The sequence below is a fragment of the Triturus cristatus genome, chromosome 9 (genome assembly GCF_964204655.1).
Source record: "Triturus cristatus chromosome 9, aTriCri1.1, whole genome shotgun sequence".
NCBI lineage: Eukaryota > Metazoa > Chordata > Amphibia > Caudata > Salamandridae > Triturus > Triturus cristatus.
In genome coordinates this window covers 842,202,932-842,223,167 of record NC_140592.1, presented here as the reverse complement: position 1 = coordinate 842,223,167, position 20,236 = coordinate 842,202,932, and the positions used below count along the sequence as shown (strand labels likewise).

Genomic DNA, 20,236 nt, shown 5'->3' with positions numbered 1-20,236 from the left:
CGCCATTTTTTCCCCCAACTTCTGCTCCCCTTCATCCACTAAATGGGTCTCCTGGAGGCACTCTATCGACACTTTGTGCCATCGAAGGAAGGAGAGGACCCTGTATCTCTTTGTGCACGTGCCGAGCCCCCTCACATTCCAGCTCAAAAACTTGTATCCCATGATCTCTTAATCACTCCACCCCGCCGCGGCCAACTTGTCCCGGCGTAGCCCCACTCTGGTGCCTGACCTGCAATACAACTGATGTCATCAACTTTCCCCTTCAACATCCCCCCCAACAATGCCCCCCTCACCCCTCCCACGAGCACTATACCAGCAACAACCAAACATGCCAATATGCCCTTACCCCGCTGGTGCCAGGACGTGCACAGCCACCCCATTCACACAGCATACAGGAACACTTAACAATGCTCACAAGTCCATACAACAGTGAGGCTTTCTTTTTCAGGTTGTGAATAGGCACATTCCGTCAATGACAAACTTCGACAAGAATAAACCACAATGTCTCTTGGGGCATTGGGATGTCCAGTGTGCTGGGCAAGGATGGCACCAAACCCCATTGGGCTTGCATTGACAACTTTCATCGGCAATTTCGGTAAAAGTATGGCATTTCAGTGGTATTTTCAACTACATGCTTTATTTTCTTGAAGCTTTGTTCACATTTATTTGACCATTGAAATATAATATTTTGTTTTGTAAAGTCTCTCAATGGGGCACTTACAGTGGCAATGTCGCATATATACCTGGAATAGTAACTGGCCATACCAAGGAAAGATCGCAGCATAGTTACAACTTGTGAGGGAGAAGTGGATGACAAGGCTTGTACTTTATTTGTATCCAGAGTGTTTCCCCCTTCAGAAAAAATATGACCCAAAAATTTCAGTATAGTTATATGAAACTCACACTTTGGCGCAGTTATAGTGAGACTTGTGTTAGAGCTTTATCATGTTCCATTCGTGTGGCCCCAAAAATTAGAATGTCATTATTTATTTCAAAGCATTTTGTGACTGGGCTGTATTATGCGACAAATGACATCCTTAAAGAGTTCTGCAGCCGATGATACTCCAAAACGCCAGTGGTTAGTTCGTAGCGGCTGGATTAGGATACATATTGGTTGGGTCGGAAGATCACGGGAATGGAAAGCAGAAGAGTTACTTATCGCTATGATGCTCATGTTGGAGAAGGTGACATTTTAGAATTGTTTTGAATGCCGAAAGAGATGACTATCCTCAGATCATCTAAAAGTAAGTTCCAGTGTAGGCACTTAGGAGGCTGAAAGACTGGATCTAAAAAACACACACTGGAGCTTGAGGGCTGTAATATGCAGGGCACAGGTTTCTGGCAGGAGTGTAGTGGGAAGCATGTCTGTGGTATATATAGAGGAAGCTTCAAGAACGGCCATGAAGATTAGGGCCAGGCATTTGTACAGCTCCTTATTTTGACATTTTAGTCATATGGCCTGGTGTTGGTATCTGGAGATAGGTTTAAGTGTGGAGATGGTGTGCACTGCAAAAGTACCTGGTCTATCACAGGACTATGTATTAGGGGAGGCAAATGGCAAAGAATAATTAACTTTGCTCCGTACTATAGCACTGGTCGTGCCTTGGCCTTATGTAAGGTATTGGTGGGGCCTTTTGTTTCTTCAGTACCTGGTTCACTGCTGCTGCAGCTGTAATAAGTATGATGATTTACTGGTGCTAAACATAATGCAGGCAAATCTAGCTGAAGGGGCTGGCATGAGTAAGTCAGTGAGAGCATTAATGAATGAAAAGCCATACAACAAGGGATTTCGGTCAGGTAGTCTGAAATACTGCACTAGACATGATGGGAAATTATGGAAAAGAGAAACAGATTTAAGTGTCATCAGCAAAGAGGCAAAAGATGAAGCCAAATAAAGAGATGTTATCTTGTATGGAGGAAGCTTAACAGTCTGACCTTCATGACAAGTCACCCAGAAAATGGCCATATTTTTCCCAACCCTGGAATACCGGTAACTGTGGGGTGAGGAAAATCTGGCCCATTATACCCTAAGAGTTCACTGAGAAATTGGTAGTTCTGGGTCCTATCCCCCCGTAGTACCTTATTTATCCATAGACTTTCGAAGAGAATTTCAGCTGTTTCAGCAGGCGTTCAACGTAGTCTTTTATATCTATATAAATCAACATGAGTCGAGAAGGTAGTAATGTAACTGCAGCTTTCCAGTTCGAGTTTGCTCATGGAGGGAAAAGACTTTGGCTCTATTCAGCTGCGTAATCATGTCAGCAATGTGCGGACTTGGATGCGGTTCTCTTTCAATCGCCTTGTTCGCATAGCACATATAAACACAAATGCACATGGCTCCTCCACTATCCTTCTTCGGCACTACCACTATGGGTGATACCCATAGCGTCGGACCAATGGATTATGTTATGCTTTCATAGTGTCTCACAGGTTTTACAAGGCGACTGTGAGCTAATGTGATCAAATCATCCTAAAGCATAATGTTACTTACCCAGTAAGCATCTGTTCTTGGCATGTAGAACTGTAGATTCACATGCTTTGCATACTCCTGCCATCTTTTGTTGGGTCCGGATGTTTGCAAGTTGTTTTTCATTGAAGAAGTCTTTCCAGTCACGAGGTAGGTGACTCCTCTATTCGGTGATAGTGCGCATGGGCATCGACTCCATTGTTAGATTGTTTTCCGGCAGAGGGTGAGAATGGAGATAGTAAAGGTAGAATAGAGATGGCCATGCGTATGTATGTAAAGTAAGAAAACTGCAACAGGTATAGGGACCTGGGGAGGCGGGTGGGCGCATGTGAATCTACAGCTCTACATGCCAAGAACAGATGCTTACTGGGTACGTAACATTATCCGTTCGAGGTATGTGAGCTGTAGATCACATGCTTTGCATAAACTATACAGCAGTAAACTCCCAAAGCGGTGGCTAACCTGTAGCAGTTGTTTGAAAAAGTGTTTTAAGTACTGCCTGGTCCACATTAGCTTGTTGCCTCGCTAACACATCTACACTATAGTGTTTGGTGAATGAGTGCAGTGTAGAACATGTTGCTGCCTTACAAATGTCAGCTAGGGGAATATTTCTCAAGAAAGCCGTAGTAGCCCCTATTTTTCGGGTGGAGTGCGCTCTAGTGGGTATTGTCAAGGTTCGTTTTGCTTTCACATAACATGTTTGGATACATTTCACGATCCATCTTGCAATGCCTGATTTAGAAATTGGATCGCCTTTGTGTGGTGGAGAAAAAGCAAAAAAGCTGTTTCGTCTTAAGAAAATCTTTTGTTCTTTCCACATAATAATATAGTAGAGCTCTTCTAACATCTAGTGTGTGTAGAGCTCGTTCTTCTTCAGAATCGGGTTGAGGAAAGAACACGGGTAACAACTGATTGATGTGAAAAGCAGAAACCACTTTAGAAAGAAATTTGGAATTGGTTTGAAGAACCACTTTGTGAAGTTGAAAGACAGGCTCTTGCATAGTTAGTGCCTGGAGTTCACCAACTCTCTTCAAGGAAGTGATTGCAATAAGAAAAGCAACCTTCCAAGAGAGAAATTGTAGTTGATACTTGTGCATTGGTTCAAAAGGTTGACCCGTTAACCTCGTAAGGACTATGTTCAAGTTCCATACTGGTGCAGGTAGAGCTCTTGGTGGTATTACTCTTTTGTGTCCTTTCATAAAGGCTTTAATCAATGGTACTCTGAATGGAGATAAGTGTTGTCTGTTTTGTAAGTATGCAGCTACTGCTGCTAAATGCAATCGAATGGATGTGTAGGCTAATCCAGATTGCTGTACGTGTAAGAGATAACAGATGATGTTTTGCACTGAAGCATCACAGGTATTGATATTGTTACTGTATATAACAAATCGTTTCCACTTTGCTGCATAACATGCCCTAGTAGTAGGTTTCCTAGCCTCCTTTGGAATATTCATACAGTCTGGTGGTAATTGTAAATAACCAAACTCTATGACTTAAGAAGCCAAATCGCTAGTTTGAGTTCCTTGGGATTTGGATGCCTGATTTCTCTATGGCTCCGACTGAGGAGACTGGAGTTGAGATGCAGCTTTTGGTGAGGGACTACTGAGAGCTCTAGAAGGGTGGTGAACCAAGGTTGACGTTCCCATGTGGGAGCTATGAGAATGAGTTTGAGGGATGATTGTCTGAGCTTCCGAACTACCAGCAGAATGAGTTGGAGAGGCAGAAAAGCGTAGGCAAATATCTCTGACCAGTTCATCCATAGGGCATGTTTGAAGAGCGGGTGTGGGAACCTGGAGGCGAAGCTTGGGCATTTTGCGCTTTGAGCTGTGGCGAACAGGTCTATGTGAGGAAATCCCCATTCCTGAAAGTAGGGAAGAAGAATATGGGGATGAAGTTCCCACTCGTGGATTTGCTGTCAGTCTGCTGAGAGGGTCTGCAATTTGATTGTTTACTCCTGGAAGATGCTAGGAGATACATTTTGTGATGTATGGCCCATTTCCAAATGGCTTGTGTTGGGCGTGACAGTTGGAGAGAGTGTATCCCCCTGGTTTTGTATATAGTACATAACTGTCATGTTGTCTGTGCGGACTAAGACAGTTTTGTCTATTAGGTGAGTTTGAAAGGCTTTGAGCGCTAGAAACACTGCTAGTAGCTCTAGGTGATTTATATGGAGGCTCTTGTACTTTAGGGTCCATAATCCTTGGACTGTGTGACTTTATAGGTGAGTGCCACAACCAGTGAGCGATGTGTCTGCTGTTAGCACTTTCTGTGGAACAGGGTCAAGAAAGGGCCGCTCTTTGGATCCATTGCAGAGAGCGATGGGTGCGGCCATCTATCAACACTAGATCGGTCAAGTGACCCTGGGACTGGTTCCACTGACTTGCTTAACTTTCTTGAAGGGGTCGCATGTGAAGTCTTGCGTGGGGAAAAATTATAATGCAAGACGCCATCATCCCTAGCAGTTGCATGAATACGTTTGCTGGTAATGATTGGTTGGGCTGAAACGGAGTGAGAAGGGACTGAATACTGTGAATTCTGGCTGTATTGGGAGAGGCTAGAGCTTTCTGAGCGTCTATCATGGCTCTCAGATAAGTTTGTGTGTTGGAAGGCTGTAGATGAGACTTCAACGCATTTACTGCAAACCCTAGTTGGTGAAGTAAGTGAATAGTGGTTTGAGTACGTTGGAGACACATTTGTTAAGTGCTGGCTTTGATGAACCAGTCGTCCAGGTATGGGAAGACATGGATGTGTGTTCCTCTGTGCTGCAACCACTGTCAGACATTTGGTAAAAAGCCTGGGAACAGTGTTGACTCCAAACGGTAGTACTTTGACTTGGTAATGATGATCGGCTCTAATGAATCTGAGGTATTTGCGATGAGCGGGATGATTTGGAATGTGGAAATAAGCGTCTTTTAAGTCTAGAGTAGATATAAAATCGCCCTGTAGTAGAAGTGGGAGCACTTGTTGAAGTGTCACCATGTGGAAATGCTCTGAACTTATGTAGAGGTTTAGTTCTCAGAGGTCTAGAATAGGTCTCAAGGTGCCGTCCTTTTTGGGGATGGGAAAGTACAGGGAGTACACGCCTGTCCTTTGATGTTGTAACGGCACAGGTTGTATGGCTCCTTTGGACAAGAAAGACAGGACCTCTTGCTGATGTAAATGTTCTGGTGACATTTTGTGAGAACGTGGTGGAATGTTTGGAGGATTGTCGATAAGCGCCAGGCAATAACCATGTTGGATAATTCCTCACACCCATTTGGCTGCGGTGATAGATTGCCAAATGGGGAGGAATTGTAGAAGACGTCCCCTGACAGGTGTTGTTTGGTGGGGAAGTGTAGGCAAGTCACTGCTTTTCGGGGGAGGGGGCATTACGTGATGTGGAACCCCGGCCTCAACCTTTGTTGTTGTTGCCACTGTATCCTCCTCTAAAGAAGCCCCTTGTAGAGGAAGATTGACTGTTGTCTTTGTAGGAGGTAGCAGTATTGTCTGAGGACATGGTTTTCAACCCTCCACAGTAGAAGGAGCGACAAAAGGAGCTCCCATAGACTTGGCTACTTCTGTGTCTTTTTTAATTTTTTCTAATGACTTATCTAGTTTGGGCCCAAAGAGATGTTCCTTGTCAAAAGGAGTATTACTGTTGTACTTCGGGTTTGAAACCAGAAATCCTCAGCCATGCATGTCTCCTTAATAACACACTAGTGTTGATTCCTTAGCTGCTGTGTCAACAGCATCTAAAGAGCATCTAATTGAGAAATTGGATATGAACTTCCCTTTCTGGACTTAATCCTGGGCTTTTGCTTTGTGCTCATCTGGGAGGTGTTATAGCAACTGCCCCATTTCTTCCCAGTGTGCCCCATCATATCTGGCTAGCAGGGCCTGGGTGTTGGCAATGCGCCAATGATTTGCTGCTTGGACGGCTACTCGTTTACTGGAGGCGTCTGATAGTTTTGACTCTTCGACTGGAGGGGGAGCATCGCCTGTAGTCTGTGAATTGGCCCGTTTACAGGCATTAGAGACTACCAAGGAGTCTAGTGGTAACTATCCTTTAATAAAGACTAGATCTAAGGGAGCAGGCTCATATTTTTTATCAATTCTGGGTGTGAGAATGCGAGCAAGCACTGGATCTTTAAAGATATCATCGGCATGTCTCCTCATGCCTTTAAGCAGCAAGAGTGTGGCTAGCCCTTTGTGTGCTACTGAGCATTTCAAATAGGAAATCTTCCTCTAGAGATTCCTTGTGTAACTGTACCCTGTGATATTCTGCAGCTCTAGCAAGTAATTCTAGATATCCTACATTGTCGTCAGGAGGGGAAGGCTTTGCAGGGTAATGATCTGGGTCATTATCTGTAGGTGAATCTGTGTTATAATCCTTCCAGGGGTCTATTGGTAAAATATTGTCCCCCCCCATCTCCATCATCATCATCAGGTGGTGGTGGTGGTGAGTTAGTTGGTGTAATCAGTAAATGCTGGAAAGGTCGAGAAGTTGGTGAAGGGAAACGTGGTGGAGGAGGAAGAGGAAAGGAGAGCTTAGTACCTACATTCTTCCTCTTCAAAGGTAGATAGATATGTTTATTGTGCAGTTAATTAAAACCATTACAAAAAAAGTTGGCCTCTTATAAACAATAAAACATCAGTTTAAAAGGCTGGTAGCCACTTTTACAAACACACATTAAAATTACGGAAAAGGTCCCCACACCCGGCCCTAATGGCCCATAGTCCTGTTTCCTCATTTTTGTTTGCAGAGATTAGCAGCAGTTTGTGAGATAAAAATTACCCCCCTTGTCAGAGTCTTTGCTACAGAGTGAGGGCAGGCAAATAAGTGCAAGTTTAAAGTGCATAGTACCGCATTACCATCCGTTAATTTGTGCAAAGACATCCTATGGTTAGCCGATTGATGCTTTTCCTTAAAGCTTACATGTGCAAACATGCTTGAAATTATGTGCTTGAAGCGCTGTTCCAGTTATTACGCGAAGGGTTGAAAGGGCGTCCCCAGCTCAGTTCTAATCAACTTCTTTGATGATCCGGCGGTAACTATTTTAAGCAGAGATCGGCTGCAGTTAAAATTTTTACCAAGCAGCAGCTTAGTTGAATGTCTTCACCAGAGAAGCTTGCAAGCACCGCTTGTCTGCACGACCGTATTTGATTCTTAATAAAGATAGGTCCTCTTCAAAGGAAAATGGTAAAGGGTGTCCTCTGACTCAGGTTTGCGTTTCTGAGGTGATTTAGTAAGAACACGTCCTATATCTGGATTTATATAAAGTTCCTTTTGTTTAGGGTCCGATTTGGGTGTTGGGGCATTAAAAATCGGATCCTGCAGCTTCGGATGAACAGTTTTACGTTTCGGCACTGAGGATTTTGGTGCAGGGGTAGAATGGCTTTTCATCGTGGAAGGTTTCGGTGCCGAAGGAGGCTTTGTTTTTGGTGTCAATGATTTCAGCTCCGGAGCAGTTTTCGGCTTCGAGCCTGAAGATTTCGGCTCGGCGCCAGGCTCAGTGACGTGTTTTGGTGCCGAGCAGGAGGGCGGGGCATCAGAAACATCTTGTCGGTGCCGACCGTGGCCCGTAGGCGGGGGTGGGACTGAAGCCTTTTGTTTCGGTTGAGCTGGAGTTTGGGTCAAGGGACGTTCAGTACTCCCGGGACGTTGACCTTGTGGCAAGTCTTCTTCCATCTTAAAGTCCGATTCTGGAATGAAGGCAAGTCCTTCTTGTGCTCCCTTGGCCCCTTGTGTGTCAAATTTGTGCTCGGATCCTGTGCCGAAGATGTCCGCCGTGTATTTGACGTTTTGACTCTGCCTTTCGCGCCGTCGATCCCGACGATCATGGAGGGGTTTCTTTAATTGAAATGATCTGCGTGCATCGCAGTCCTGTTCGTTGTGCTCCGGAGACAAGCACAAGTTGCACACTTCATGCGAGGATACTTGACATGGCATCTAGGGCAGAATATGAATGGCATCTGTTCCATCGACTGCGAAGTGGACTGACACGGTTAGGCCAGATGGCCTTCCCGAAGGTCTTTGATCGAAATAGAGGTTTTCCTCGACAGATACAATATGCAGAGAAGTGGGATAACCGTCTGAAACAACACCGACATGGGCAGAGTGGATTGTGCACCGAGGGGAACCCGAAAAAACAGTTTCGAAGCGAAGCGTAGCAATACATGTTCGAACCCGATGGCGGGAAAAAAACAATCTAACAATGGAGTCGATGCCCATGCGCACTATCACCAAAAGGAGGAGTCACCTACGTCGTGACTGGAAAGACTTCTTTGAAGAAAAACAACTTGCAAACATCCGGACCCAACACTAGATGGCAGGAGTATGCAAAGCATGTGATCCACAGCTCACATGCATCAAACATATAGCATTCTACATCTCAGGCGTTAAATCTGAAGCTCCCCTTTACTGTTTTGACTTTTATTACTCTAGTATCTCTACTAATAATACTGTAAATAATTACAGAAGCAGTCTTGAGAAATTGAGATAATTCATTTAGAGTAGGTGCAGAACATTTATGGGGATTTATAGCACGCTGGAGGCACACTAACACAGACAAACTATATATATAATATATTGTTTTCTTCATAGCCAGTGGTCAGGACCAGATAGGCAGCAACATTCTGGATAATCTGGAATCTATTGAGCGTGCCTCTATTAATATTAAGGTGTAGGGCACTGCAATAGTCCATGTGCGATGTAATAAGTGCAATGACAACAGTAACTCTAAGCTTGGCAGCGATGAAAGGAAATACCTTCCTTAAGAGTTTGATGCTATAGAAACAGGACCTCACAATCCATTTCGCCTGAGTGTCAAAGGAAAGGGAGGTATCAAAGACCACACCTAAGTTTTTAGTCTTACTAACAGGATTAAGTAGGGGGCCGTAGAGCTCTGGCCATAACTGCTCTGACCATACCGACCCTTGTTCTCCAAAAATCAATATCTCAGTCTTGTCAGTATTCAATTTCAGCCATTTCTCCTTCATCAAGTTGTTAATGTCCACCATACAATCTTTAAACTTTTCAGCCACCACTGGAATATCGTCGGCAATTGACACAACCATTTGCATATCATCCGCATAAGATAATATGAAGGATCTAAACAATTCAGCCATGGGGGCAATATAAAGATTAAACAATGTTGTGCTAAGAGAGGAGCCTTGTGGCACCCCACACAGTAGCTGGAAGGAATCAACCCTAAAGTTACCAAAACTCACGGTGTGAGATCTTTTGTTGAGAAAGGACGCCATCATAGCAGAGTGGTTCCCTCAGCCCAGCACGGCGTAGTCTATGTACAAGGAAGGAGGAGGACAGTATATTGAACGTCGCTGAAAAGTCTAATACCACCAAAATGGCAAATGCTCCCTGGTCAACCTGATGATGAATAGTGGCAGTGGCAGCCAGAAGAGCAGACTCTCTGCCATGACTCCGAAGAAACCCACTCTACAACGGATCAAAGCGATTCTGGGAATCTATAGATGCTACCAACTCTTGATTCAGATATTTTTTTTAATATCATGGATGTAGCAGGAAGGAGAGATATCAGGCGAAGATAATTCAAGTCTTCAGGGTCCCTGGTAGTCTTTTTTACAAGTGGACCACTATATCCTCCGTCCAGGAATGGGGGAAGATGCCTCTTAAAAGGATACAATTGTAAACTTTTTTGTGGAAAAGAACGATCTGATCAGAAGCTAACTGCAAGATGCGAGGTGGACATGGGTCATCCGGAGAACCGGAATTCAAATGAATAAGAAACTGCTTAACTTGGGTGCAAGAAACTGGGGGAAAGACGGACAAAGTTACAGAAGTGGTGCTGTTGGTGACCTCCTCGTCTTTATCTGAGGGGAGGGGGTGATCATCATCAAGATCAAAACAAGCAACAATCTTTAAAATGTCCCTAAAGTGAGCTGCCACGATGTTAGAGAAACCTTGGGAACTTTTGACGGCTAGCTGGTGGAATGGAGAGATTTTTAACCACCTTGACGAGTTCTTGAGGGACATTTGTGGCCAACTTCATTTTAGTAGGGAAATAGGAGAACTTAGATAGTATGTTTATAACTGCATAAGTTCTTTATGTTTCTCTCTATCTTTGAAGGAGGAGGTAAGTAGCCACATCCGTTCCTGCCTCCTGCGCCTATGCTCTTTAAGAACCTCTGAGAATCAGGGGGCAGAGAGTCTGGATCTAGTCTCTGTATCAGAAGCATGCGGAGCAAGCTGATCAATAACGGTCTCAACACACGTGTGGAAATCCTCCGCAGTATATACAAGGGAACTGTTGTACCTTTCTAAGTATTCACAATGTGCAGCATCTATGTTCTCAGCAGAAATCTTATTTCACCTCCTCAGGATGGTAATTTTACTCTGCGACTGGCTACTAACCTTGTGTATAGTGAATGTAAAAAGTACTGCACTGTGGTCAGTCCAGCAGAGGGGAATAGAATCTCCCAAAGTCAGAGCCACAAAAATACCATCCAAAGTATGTCCTGCCCTATGAGTAGGTGAATTCACCAAATGGCTGAATCCAAAATCCTTCATAAATTCCAGAAACCTGGTGGGAGTCCATACAGCCGTTATCCACAAAGTAGAAATTAAAATCCCCAACAACGGGGCATGGCTTGGCGAGCCAAGATGGTGGACGTGCTTTGAGCCGGCTCCCGCCCGCCCGGTACATTTATCCGTCTATTTATCCTGTTCTCCGAAGCTGAGGCGCCCTGATTATAGGCTGTGGGGGTGTGACCGGCGCCAGCGGCTGCAGTCCGAGTGATCCTGGAGGTCTGGGGTCCCCTGTGAGCCGCCGGATGATCGCGCGGTGCTTCTGGCCTGGTGCGGCGGTTTGAGCCGCGGCATGCGGGGCTTGGCCCTCACGCGTTGAGCAACGGTGGGGATCCGCATTGAGCCCAGCAGTCGCCGGACGGGGTGTGAGCGGCTGGTGGCGCCGCGAGGCAGAAGAGACAGCCCTGCCTGGAGGGGTCCTGTGGTGGCTTCCTGGAGCGCACTTGCCTGGAGGGGCATACGAGGCGGAGAGGTGCGGTGAGTGACTCGGCCAGGCTGTGGGCCCCGCGTCAGCGTCACTCCCCGGCTCCTTGTGGACCGTCTTCCCCCCCTACACCAGTGACCAGGGGGGTTCGGCGGCCGATTCGGGTCGCAGGGGGAGAGGGGACCTGTTGGGGGCTGCCGGGACGGACCGACAGATCTGGCCCAGACACGGTGGGCTGCAACATTCTTGACCCCTGAGACGGTGTGGCCTAACCCAGTCGGCCTACTAGGCGGGTGCGGACGGCGTGCCCCCAACGGGGCATTATCCTAGAGATGGCGCATGGAACCTGCTGGTGGTGATTGGACCTAGTTCAGTGAAGGCCTGTGGCACACGGATCGGGCGGCGGCGGCGGCCTGGCGCCTGGGGCGGGGAGGCCAGGACCCTGATCCCTATAGCTCCCACCAGACGGTTGGCGATATTGACTCTCCTCAGGGGCAGCATCCCGGCAGCGGTGTCGTCGGTGGCAGAGGAGACTTACCTGAGGGCCCGTCGGGTTTTGCACGGCAGTGGCCTTGCAGCAGGGCCTGAGACGATGACCAAAGACAGGCATGGTGGAGGTGCGGCGAAGCAGGGGCCGATAGACAAATTCACGGGCCCGGGTCTGGCGGGGGCGGCCGCAGGGGGCTCCTCGGCCGCGACGCCGGACAACGCAGATCTCCTGGCAGCTATAACGCAATCCCGAGACATGCTGGATGCCAAGATTGGGGCAGTTGGATCGGCTGTGATGCTGCTGCGCCAGGATCTGCGCAATGCGGTTGTCCGTATCACGGAGACTGAAACTAGGGTGTCAGGGTTTGAGGATGAGGTGGTGACGCTGAGGAAGCAGGTTGCGGCTTTGGAGTCGACCCAGCGGGGCCTAGCGGGCAGGGTCGAGGATGCAGAAGGGCGGGCCCGCAGAAACAACTTGCGCTTTGTGGGTTTTCCGGAAGGTTGCGAGGGGAGCAATATGGAGCGCTTTCTTTCCCCATGGCTAGAGGGCTGGCTCCCGCCTGAGTCACTGTCCCGCTGTTTCGTGGTGGAGCGGGCACACCGGGCACATATCCAGAAGCCGCCAGTGGGTGCCCGTCCACGGCCAGTCATCGCTAGAATCCTTAACTATCATGACAGGGACGTCATTCTCCGCCAAGCCAGAGAGAAGGAGCCTCTTCACTTTGACAACTCCCGCATCCTCGTCTTCCCGTCTTTCCTGGCAGCCAAGGCTCGGCTGCGAGAACTCCATCTCTCATACGCTCTTCTATATCCAGCTCGCCTGAGAGTTGTTTGAGTTCCGTACGGTGTTCTTTGGAGGAAGTATTCAAATGGACAGATGAGACAGTAAAGCTGTGCCCTCATACACCCCCTGGTAGGGAGTCGGACTCGTCCCAGAATGAGGCGTCAGGAAATAATCCGCAGGGATTATCGAAGAGACAATGGCGATCCAGATCCCGCCGTCGCAACAAGTCCGGGGGGGGCCCGGCATGGGGTTTGTTTGGTGACTGGTCATCCGCCGTCTGGGTCCTGAGGGCCCAGGAGTTACCTGGGTTCGAGTTATGTTTGCTTTGCCTCATGTGCTAGCCTTCGGATGTTTCATCTTCCCGTGTGCGTGGGGTTTCCTTGGCCCCGGAGAATGTTGTGAAGGGCAGATACCATCGTAGAAGGTTGAAGGTGGGGATTCTGTGTTTTAGTTGTGGGAGGCAAGTTGGGGATCCATTGGTTGGGAACTCCTGAGGTCCACGGTTGTGGCCTTGGGATGTCTCTCACCGCGACAGGTACTTCAGTGTTTGTGAGGTATGGGGTGGGGGAGGAGGGGGTGGGGGGTTTGTTTGTTAGTCGGGCTTTCAGTTTGGGTTTTGACTGCACTTTTATACAGAGCTGGGCATGGGCAGCGGCAGACATCTGAGTCTCTTCGTTGCTACCATACTATTGTCATACCTCCCATGGCGGCTGCTTCCCGGGGGGCTAGTGGGCGATTGGCCACAATAAAAGTGTTGAGCTGGAATGTCCGGGGCGCCCTGGACAAGATCAAGAGGGAGGCTATCCTGCAATATGCAAAGAGGGCCGCTGCTGATGTACTGCTCCTACAGGAGACGCACCTTTTGGGGACGAAAGTCCTGTGCCTCCAGCGCTATGGCTACACACAAGTGTTCCACTCGGGGTTTGTTCAGGGCTCCAGGGGCGTAGGCATATTGGTACACAAACGGGTCCCATACACGCATCATCGGACTTGGACAGACACACATAGGAGATATATCTTCGCTCAGGGGCAGATAGGGGCCGATCAGGTAGTTTTTGGTAGTGTGTACGCCCCCCCCACCCCCTTGTCCTGGACATTTGCTGAACAACTTATGGCGCTCTGGGCGGACATCCCGGATGTTCTGGGGATTATAGGAGAGGATGATGTGATGGATCTCTCAAGCGACCGACAGTCCGGGGGCCGGGGCGAGGGGATGGTGGGCCTACAAAACTCAATGCACTGGTCGGTGGCCTGGCATGGGTGGATGCCTGGCAGCGCCGCCACAGCAATGCTCGTGAATACACTTACCTGTCTGCAGTACATGGCTCCTTCTCCCGCCTTGACTACATTTTCCTCTCTGGGGCCGCGGTGTCCCGATTGGAGGAAGCGGAGATACTTCCGCGAGGTCTTTCGGATCATTCCCCAGTGTCCGCTGTCTTCCAGATGGGGGGCGCGGGGCGGCCATTCCGTTGGCGACTTTCGGTGTGGCACCTGCAACAAGATGACTACAGGCCACACAGGACTACTGCATTAGATCAATACTGGACACTGAATGTGGGATCCGTGTCCAGGGCAGACATGTTGTGGGAGGCGTGGAAACCGACACTAAGCGGGCTGATATCTCATACTGCGCAGCGGCCTGCCGCAAGCGTCGAGAGGGGTTGGTTCAAGCGGAGGCCGAAGTCGTGGAACTGGAGAGTAGGGGCGGGGAGGATGGGGGAGAGGTGACTCGCCGGCAGCTACTCTGCGCACAGCAGACGTACGGTTCTCTCTTGCTCGACGAGGCACATCAGGCCTGGTTAGCCACTAGGAGCCGAATATACCAATGGGGGGGGGATAAATCGGGCACAATGCTGCACAGGTTGTGCCAGGACATGAAAACAAGTTACTTACCTGTAACTTTGGTTCCCCAGTATTGGTAACTTTCATAGATTCTCATGCTTTGTATCATTCCCCGTCGTCGGAATGGGAGCCTCGGTAACAAAAATATATATATATACATATGTATAACCATAGAAACAAAAGAGAAAAAATAGGCCTAGGCCTCATCTCATTTTGTAGTATATCACCCTCTTTGTGTAAAAGAGCCCAAACTTTTGCCAGGACCAATCAGCACAGCCTCACCCTCTGGAACCTTCCTGTTAGCCCAGTCGGAAGACATGTCAATCTGTTGGCCCTGGGACCTCACTTTGGACCCTGCCACGTTCATTTTCCAAATGACACTGACCCAAGGCCGTCAGGATTGACTGTGAGGGGGTCTGCCTGGCTTGGTCGATTGCCGGGGCTCGGTGGAGAGCACACGGACCAGAGTGATTCTTGGTGGGTGTTGGGGGCCAAAGGGACCGGAGGCAATATGACCCCTTTCCTGACGCTGTCTCCACCCCGCAGCGTATCCAGACTTGGCATTACTGCGAGCCGGACAGTGCTGCCCCCTGCCTACATTGGCCTCCACATTCGACATCCTGTGATCGGGGTCTGTGCAATCTAGCTGAACACCTGGGGACCCTGCATCCCAAAGTGAGGTCCCAGGGCCAACAGATTGACATGTCTTCCGACTGGGCTAACATTTATGACTCCCCTTCGAAGCCACTGACCGGCTGAATGGCGAGTCGTGAGGCAACAAATGAGGCGATACTATGGTTGTGAGACTGGTCTACACTTCTTCTATCCATGGCAGCCAGTATTGAGACCCCCATTGTTCATCTGCCCACTGCTTGCCACTGCGCCTAACCCGCTTGCCACCCTTTGATCCACTAAGCCAATCTTCTCATGAACTTTAGTCTAATCTCTTGGAATGTTTGTGGCCTCCTGTATCGTATTAAGATTACTGAGGCCCTCAAGTTTCTCTGCCGCCATCAACCAGAGGTTGCATTGCTGCAAGAGATGCATCTATTGGATACCCTCTGCCCCATCCTGCGCAGATTTGGGTATGACTGTGTCTATCATTCCGGCTTCAGTAGGGGATCCAGAAGGGTGGAGATCTTCCTTTATAAAAAACTTACTTTGGTGGCTATGCAGATTACATGACCCCCAGGGCTGCTATGTGGGGTGGTGGGGATCCTGGAAGGAAAACCGAATAACCTGTTGAGCGTATATATACCTTCGAGTCTGCATGGGCCGACCCTCCGAGACCTAACTGGGGGGGTCGCCATGTTACCACATGTGATGTTTGGCAGGTGTGGCACCTACGGGAGAGGGCTTATTCTCACACCTCTGCATCATGCGAGTACTCCTCGTGTGATGATGGCGCCATCGTCACACGAGGAGTACTCACCTTACGGACCGGAGCTTTTTAGAATACCGCTTAGATGACATTGTTGTATTTACTTTTTGAATATGAGGACATGAGCTTATTTTTGATGTTGCCAGACTATTTACAGTAGCTGCCCTGAAGAAGTCAGTGGATACTTCCACAGAGATGAAACAAGTGTTAGCTAAGAGTTGTGTTGCTGTTGGTCAGAGTTACTGGCTAAATATTGTTTTGCTGATGGCCAAAGTAACTATTTTCGTACATTGCTTGGAATAAACAATAACTAAGAAGATTTCTATGAAGAAAAACTGTGTGGACTTATCAATTTATTATGGACTCTTGTTGCTCCGGATATTGAATATTTCAGGGTGAGCAGGGGCTGGGGAGATAACACAAATGGCGCATCCGATGCAGCTCGTGGCACAGCACACAGCCAGCAACTGCTGCTCGTAAGCTGCCAAAGCGAACACCCACCAAGAATCACTCTGGTCCGTGTGCTCTCCACCGAGCCCCGGCAATCGACCAAGCCAGGCAGACCCCCTCACAGTCAATCCTGACGGCCTTGGGTCAGTGTCATTTGGAAAATGAACGTGGCAGGGTCCACGGCTAATTTAAGAAGACATGGTCAGAATAATAACATTTACCTTTCTTTACAGCAGCAACCACTTTAGGATTAAGGTCCAACTGATCCCAGTCCATTTCTTCATACAGGGTATTGGTTTTTGAAGACTGGACTAGAGGACAATTTGACTTCCTAACACAATAAAAAAAATACACAATATTACATACATGCTGTGTCTAAACAAACTTTAATTGGCATACAGACATTAATAAGTACTTTGTTGCTTTTAAGTGCTATGACCACCATACTTTGAAAATGAATCAAAGACAAATGTATTCAAGGAATTCCTATTATCGGTAACATCCTAGCAAAGTATTAATTTATTAAACTCCTTTGGTGTTTTACTGCATTGAAAACACTTTTATTGAAAACAAAATGCACAAATGGGGTCATTTCCAAGCACTTCCAGGCTGCAGAGAAAGAAACAGGGTTTATGCATTATAAATGATGTTGAAGATTGGTGTGCAATATGTTTCTAATTGCTACCAATTTTGGTGAACATGGAAACAGTCAATGGAATATATAAGATATTTTTCTCTTTAGTACACCATTTTGATCAAGTGTGGAAGCAAGAACTACAATGGAAGTCTCTTAGTTAGAAAGTGCCCAATTTAGACCATTCATCTGTCAAACACACCGGCAAGAACAAATTCAATCCATAGCTACAATAATGGTGATACATGGCTTGTCTAGAACATAGAAACAGAAAATTTCCTCTCGCTTGGTTTGAGGCGCAGAAACGAAGACAAGGGCGTTCACCAAAAAAGATGGCTGGCTTGATGCTGAGACCCATCATTGGATGTTAGCGAACGAGATCCAGCTGGAAGGCACTTCCCGCAGAAGACAAACCTGAGTGCTTTCTTGGATACTTGTACAACACACACAAAACAACTCTCATTAAAGACAAAGGAACAGTTCTCATCCCACAGAAAGATGACTGTATAAAGTCAAGCAGAAGGGCTTCAATTTGTTCTAGTTGCCAACCAATAAAGAATAAGAGCTGGCACTATGTACACTTTTTGAGAGCGAACAAAATAGACAGTGTAAAGTGTCTGGTTGTAAAACACTCATTGTCAACTTACTTGTGCCTAAAACCTGCCCCTTGCTTACCACTTGTTAGCTTTATTGTCAGTGTAATTTGCTTACTTCGTCCATATTGTGTTTTCCGTCCCCTGGAGCATATCCTCTTTACTTGTGGCCTTCCACTGCTCATTTTTAGGGAACAACATTTTTCTTTTTGCTTATCTCTCGTTTGCTTCTCTTTCCCACTGCACTCCGTGCTGCTCTCTTGTCTGTGTACTTCTCTTACCCCACATTTTGTGTTGCTCTCTCTCGCCTCGTGCTCCTGTCCCTTCACGTTCCAAGTTCTTCTCTACCGCGTGTGCTCTTCCCCCATTCTCCTTGTTTCTGACTCCTGCATGTTCCGGTTTTATTTACGCTTTATAAATAAAAGCGCTTTCTACGACTTCATTTTTTTAATTTTAAAATAACAGTCCATATTGAATCAGTAACTTTTTTTAATGGCGCCTACGTCAGGAAGCATGCACGCACCTACAAAATGACGGAGTTGTCCGCAGCTGCGTCAGCACCCCCCCCCCCCCCCCCCCTTGTTTACACTGAACACCATCTTGGATTTTGCCAAAGTTGTACAGCATGAGCAATAAGCATTGACAACGCAAATATTTCTTAAAGGCAAGACTTGTTGGCTTTGCCAATAATTGTGATTAGCTGCAAATGCAGTCCTTCAGTCTTCTGTGTTATTCTGCTTCCATCTGTCGGCCTGTACCAGGAAGGACAGAGAACCAGCAGCGATGGGTAATCTCCACACAGGACATGGTTACACTGAGGCCCTATACTTCATAGCAAGTTATCTCTTTTCAGCTGGCAACTCTCTGTGCCACTGAACAAGGCTAAAAATAAGACTCTCCTATGCAGACCTTGTGGGCCAGTAAACAAACTGCCACCATTTTATGGCATCGGGTTTCAGGACTCAAGTTTACCTCAACAAAATTCCACTGGGAGACCAACCAACGTTACCCATGTTAGCACAAACGCTTCCCTCCAAGGGCACTACTACCTTTTGATTATAAATGAGCACCTTTGTGCAATATCACACGTGCCTCTTGTCTCAACTGAGACCTTGTTAGAAGATTTCCAAAAATCCCAAATGTTTCCACAAATGACATCATCAATAATATCATACCCTAGTATGCATGTCCCCATGAACTGTCCAAGGGACTGGTTGTTGCTGTGTCCTTAAACGGTTTCATGTATGAGATCATGAGCCCACACAGCTGGTTGAGAGTTAGAAGTGCTTAGCTAAATTCACTGGAAAATGTTCATGTTTTTGAGACTTTTGGTGGTAAACACAATTCCAAATGAGCTGAATTTTCATCTCCTAATGTCATCCAAGTCAATGTTAACTGATACTTAAATAAGTTGCTGTCGATCATTACTGTTTTTTTCCACTGATATAAACAACCGTGCATGGCAAGTGTGTGGCAATTGAAGAAGGCTGTAGAACCAACCCCCATACCACTGAACCAACAATGCCCAATACTCATGCCTCCGAACACACTCAAACAAACTTCGGCAGTGGGCCCTAGACACAGGGAATGAACTGGAGCTGCACCCAGTCTCATACCCTGTGCCGTTCTACATAGGAGCACTACCACTTACTATGATCTGTGCATGACTTTTGGCAGTTTGAGTAAAGGGCACACTCCCCAAACCCGCAATACACATATACAGAAGAGACTGGACACAGTGATTGTCTTTAAGCCACGAGATTCACTTAAGCCCAGCACCCCTGAATCCACTAAGCAAAATCTTCAGGCAAGTGCTATGGATACTGAGCACAGAGAATGGCCACTAGCATGCCTTTGTGTACAGTCACCTTGGCCACCAAAGGGACCAAGCACAACTGCTGGTGGACTGCAGCACACGTTCAGAGTCTGTGGCCTTTGGCCAAACACTGATATCAACCCTCATACCCCTAAACTTCCTGAGTATGACCTTTGGCCATGTACAAGAGGCACTGAGGTTCATGGCATGCCGGTCACTCAGCGTCCACACCCAGTCCCGAACGGTACACCCACTGTGAATGATGAGCGCAGAAGCCAGGGTTAAGGAGATGGTCTGCAAATCATGCATGCTAGCAGCCAGGTCCTTGTACCACCAAACACACTGGATACAGCCTTCACCAGTGCTCAGTCTGCTCAGGGCACAGAAAGTGGCCAACAACCACACCCTGAACTCAGTCCTCATGCACTCTGAACAAGGACTACTAGTGAAATCTGAAAGCTGTAGGTAGTAAATACCTGCCCAAATGGGATAGAGTGACCAAGCCAGTCTTTCTCTAGAGTGATTCAGGGTTGGGGAGCTCTCCCCAAAGGAAGGGACCTGTGGTGCCATTTACAACATATCCTTCTTGTATTGAGCGAGTTCTCCTTTTTTACACTCCAGAGTCACAAAATATTCTTAGTGTCGCTCCCTGCACTCTTCTTCAAAGTGGTTGATGGCAGGCCTAAAGTACCAGTACAATTTGTGCGGTAGTCTTTCCGTCACCTGGGTCCCAAGGGCTGGAATTCTGTCAGGACGGGAGATAAGGATTAGGCAGCGAAGTTTGAAACTTTCCTTCCAAATAGCTAGGATT

General features: G+C 47.4%; 1 protein-coding gene across 4 annotated transcripts in view; it reads right to left on the bottom strand.

Moving 5' to 3' along the window:
• The window catches only part of XRCC3 (X-ray repair cross complementing 3), a 178,041-nt gene that overhangs the window by 98,096 nt on the left and 59,709 nt on the right, over positions 1-20,236 (bottom strand). For all 4 annotated transcript variants that reach the window (XM_085626282.1, XM_085626280.1, XM_085626283.1 and 1 more), the window contains one exon: positions 16,604-16,713. In XM_085626282.1, coding sequence (XP_085482408.1) covers positions 16,604-16,658 — 55 coding nt within the window. In that variant the 5' untranslated portion in view covers positions 16,659-16,713. The remainder of the gene's footprint in view (positions 1-16,603; positions 16,714-20,236) is intronic.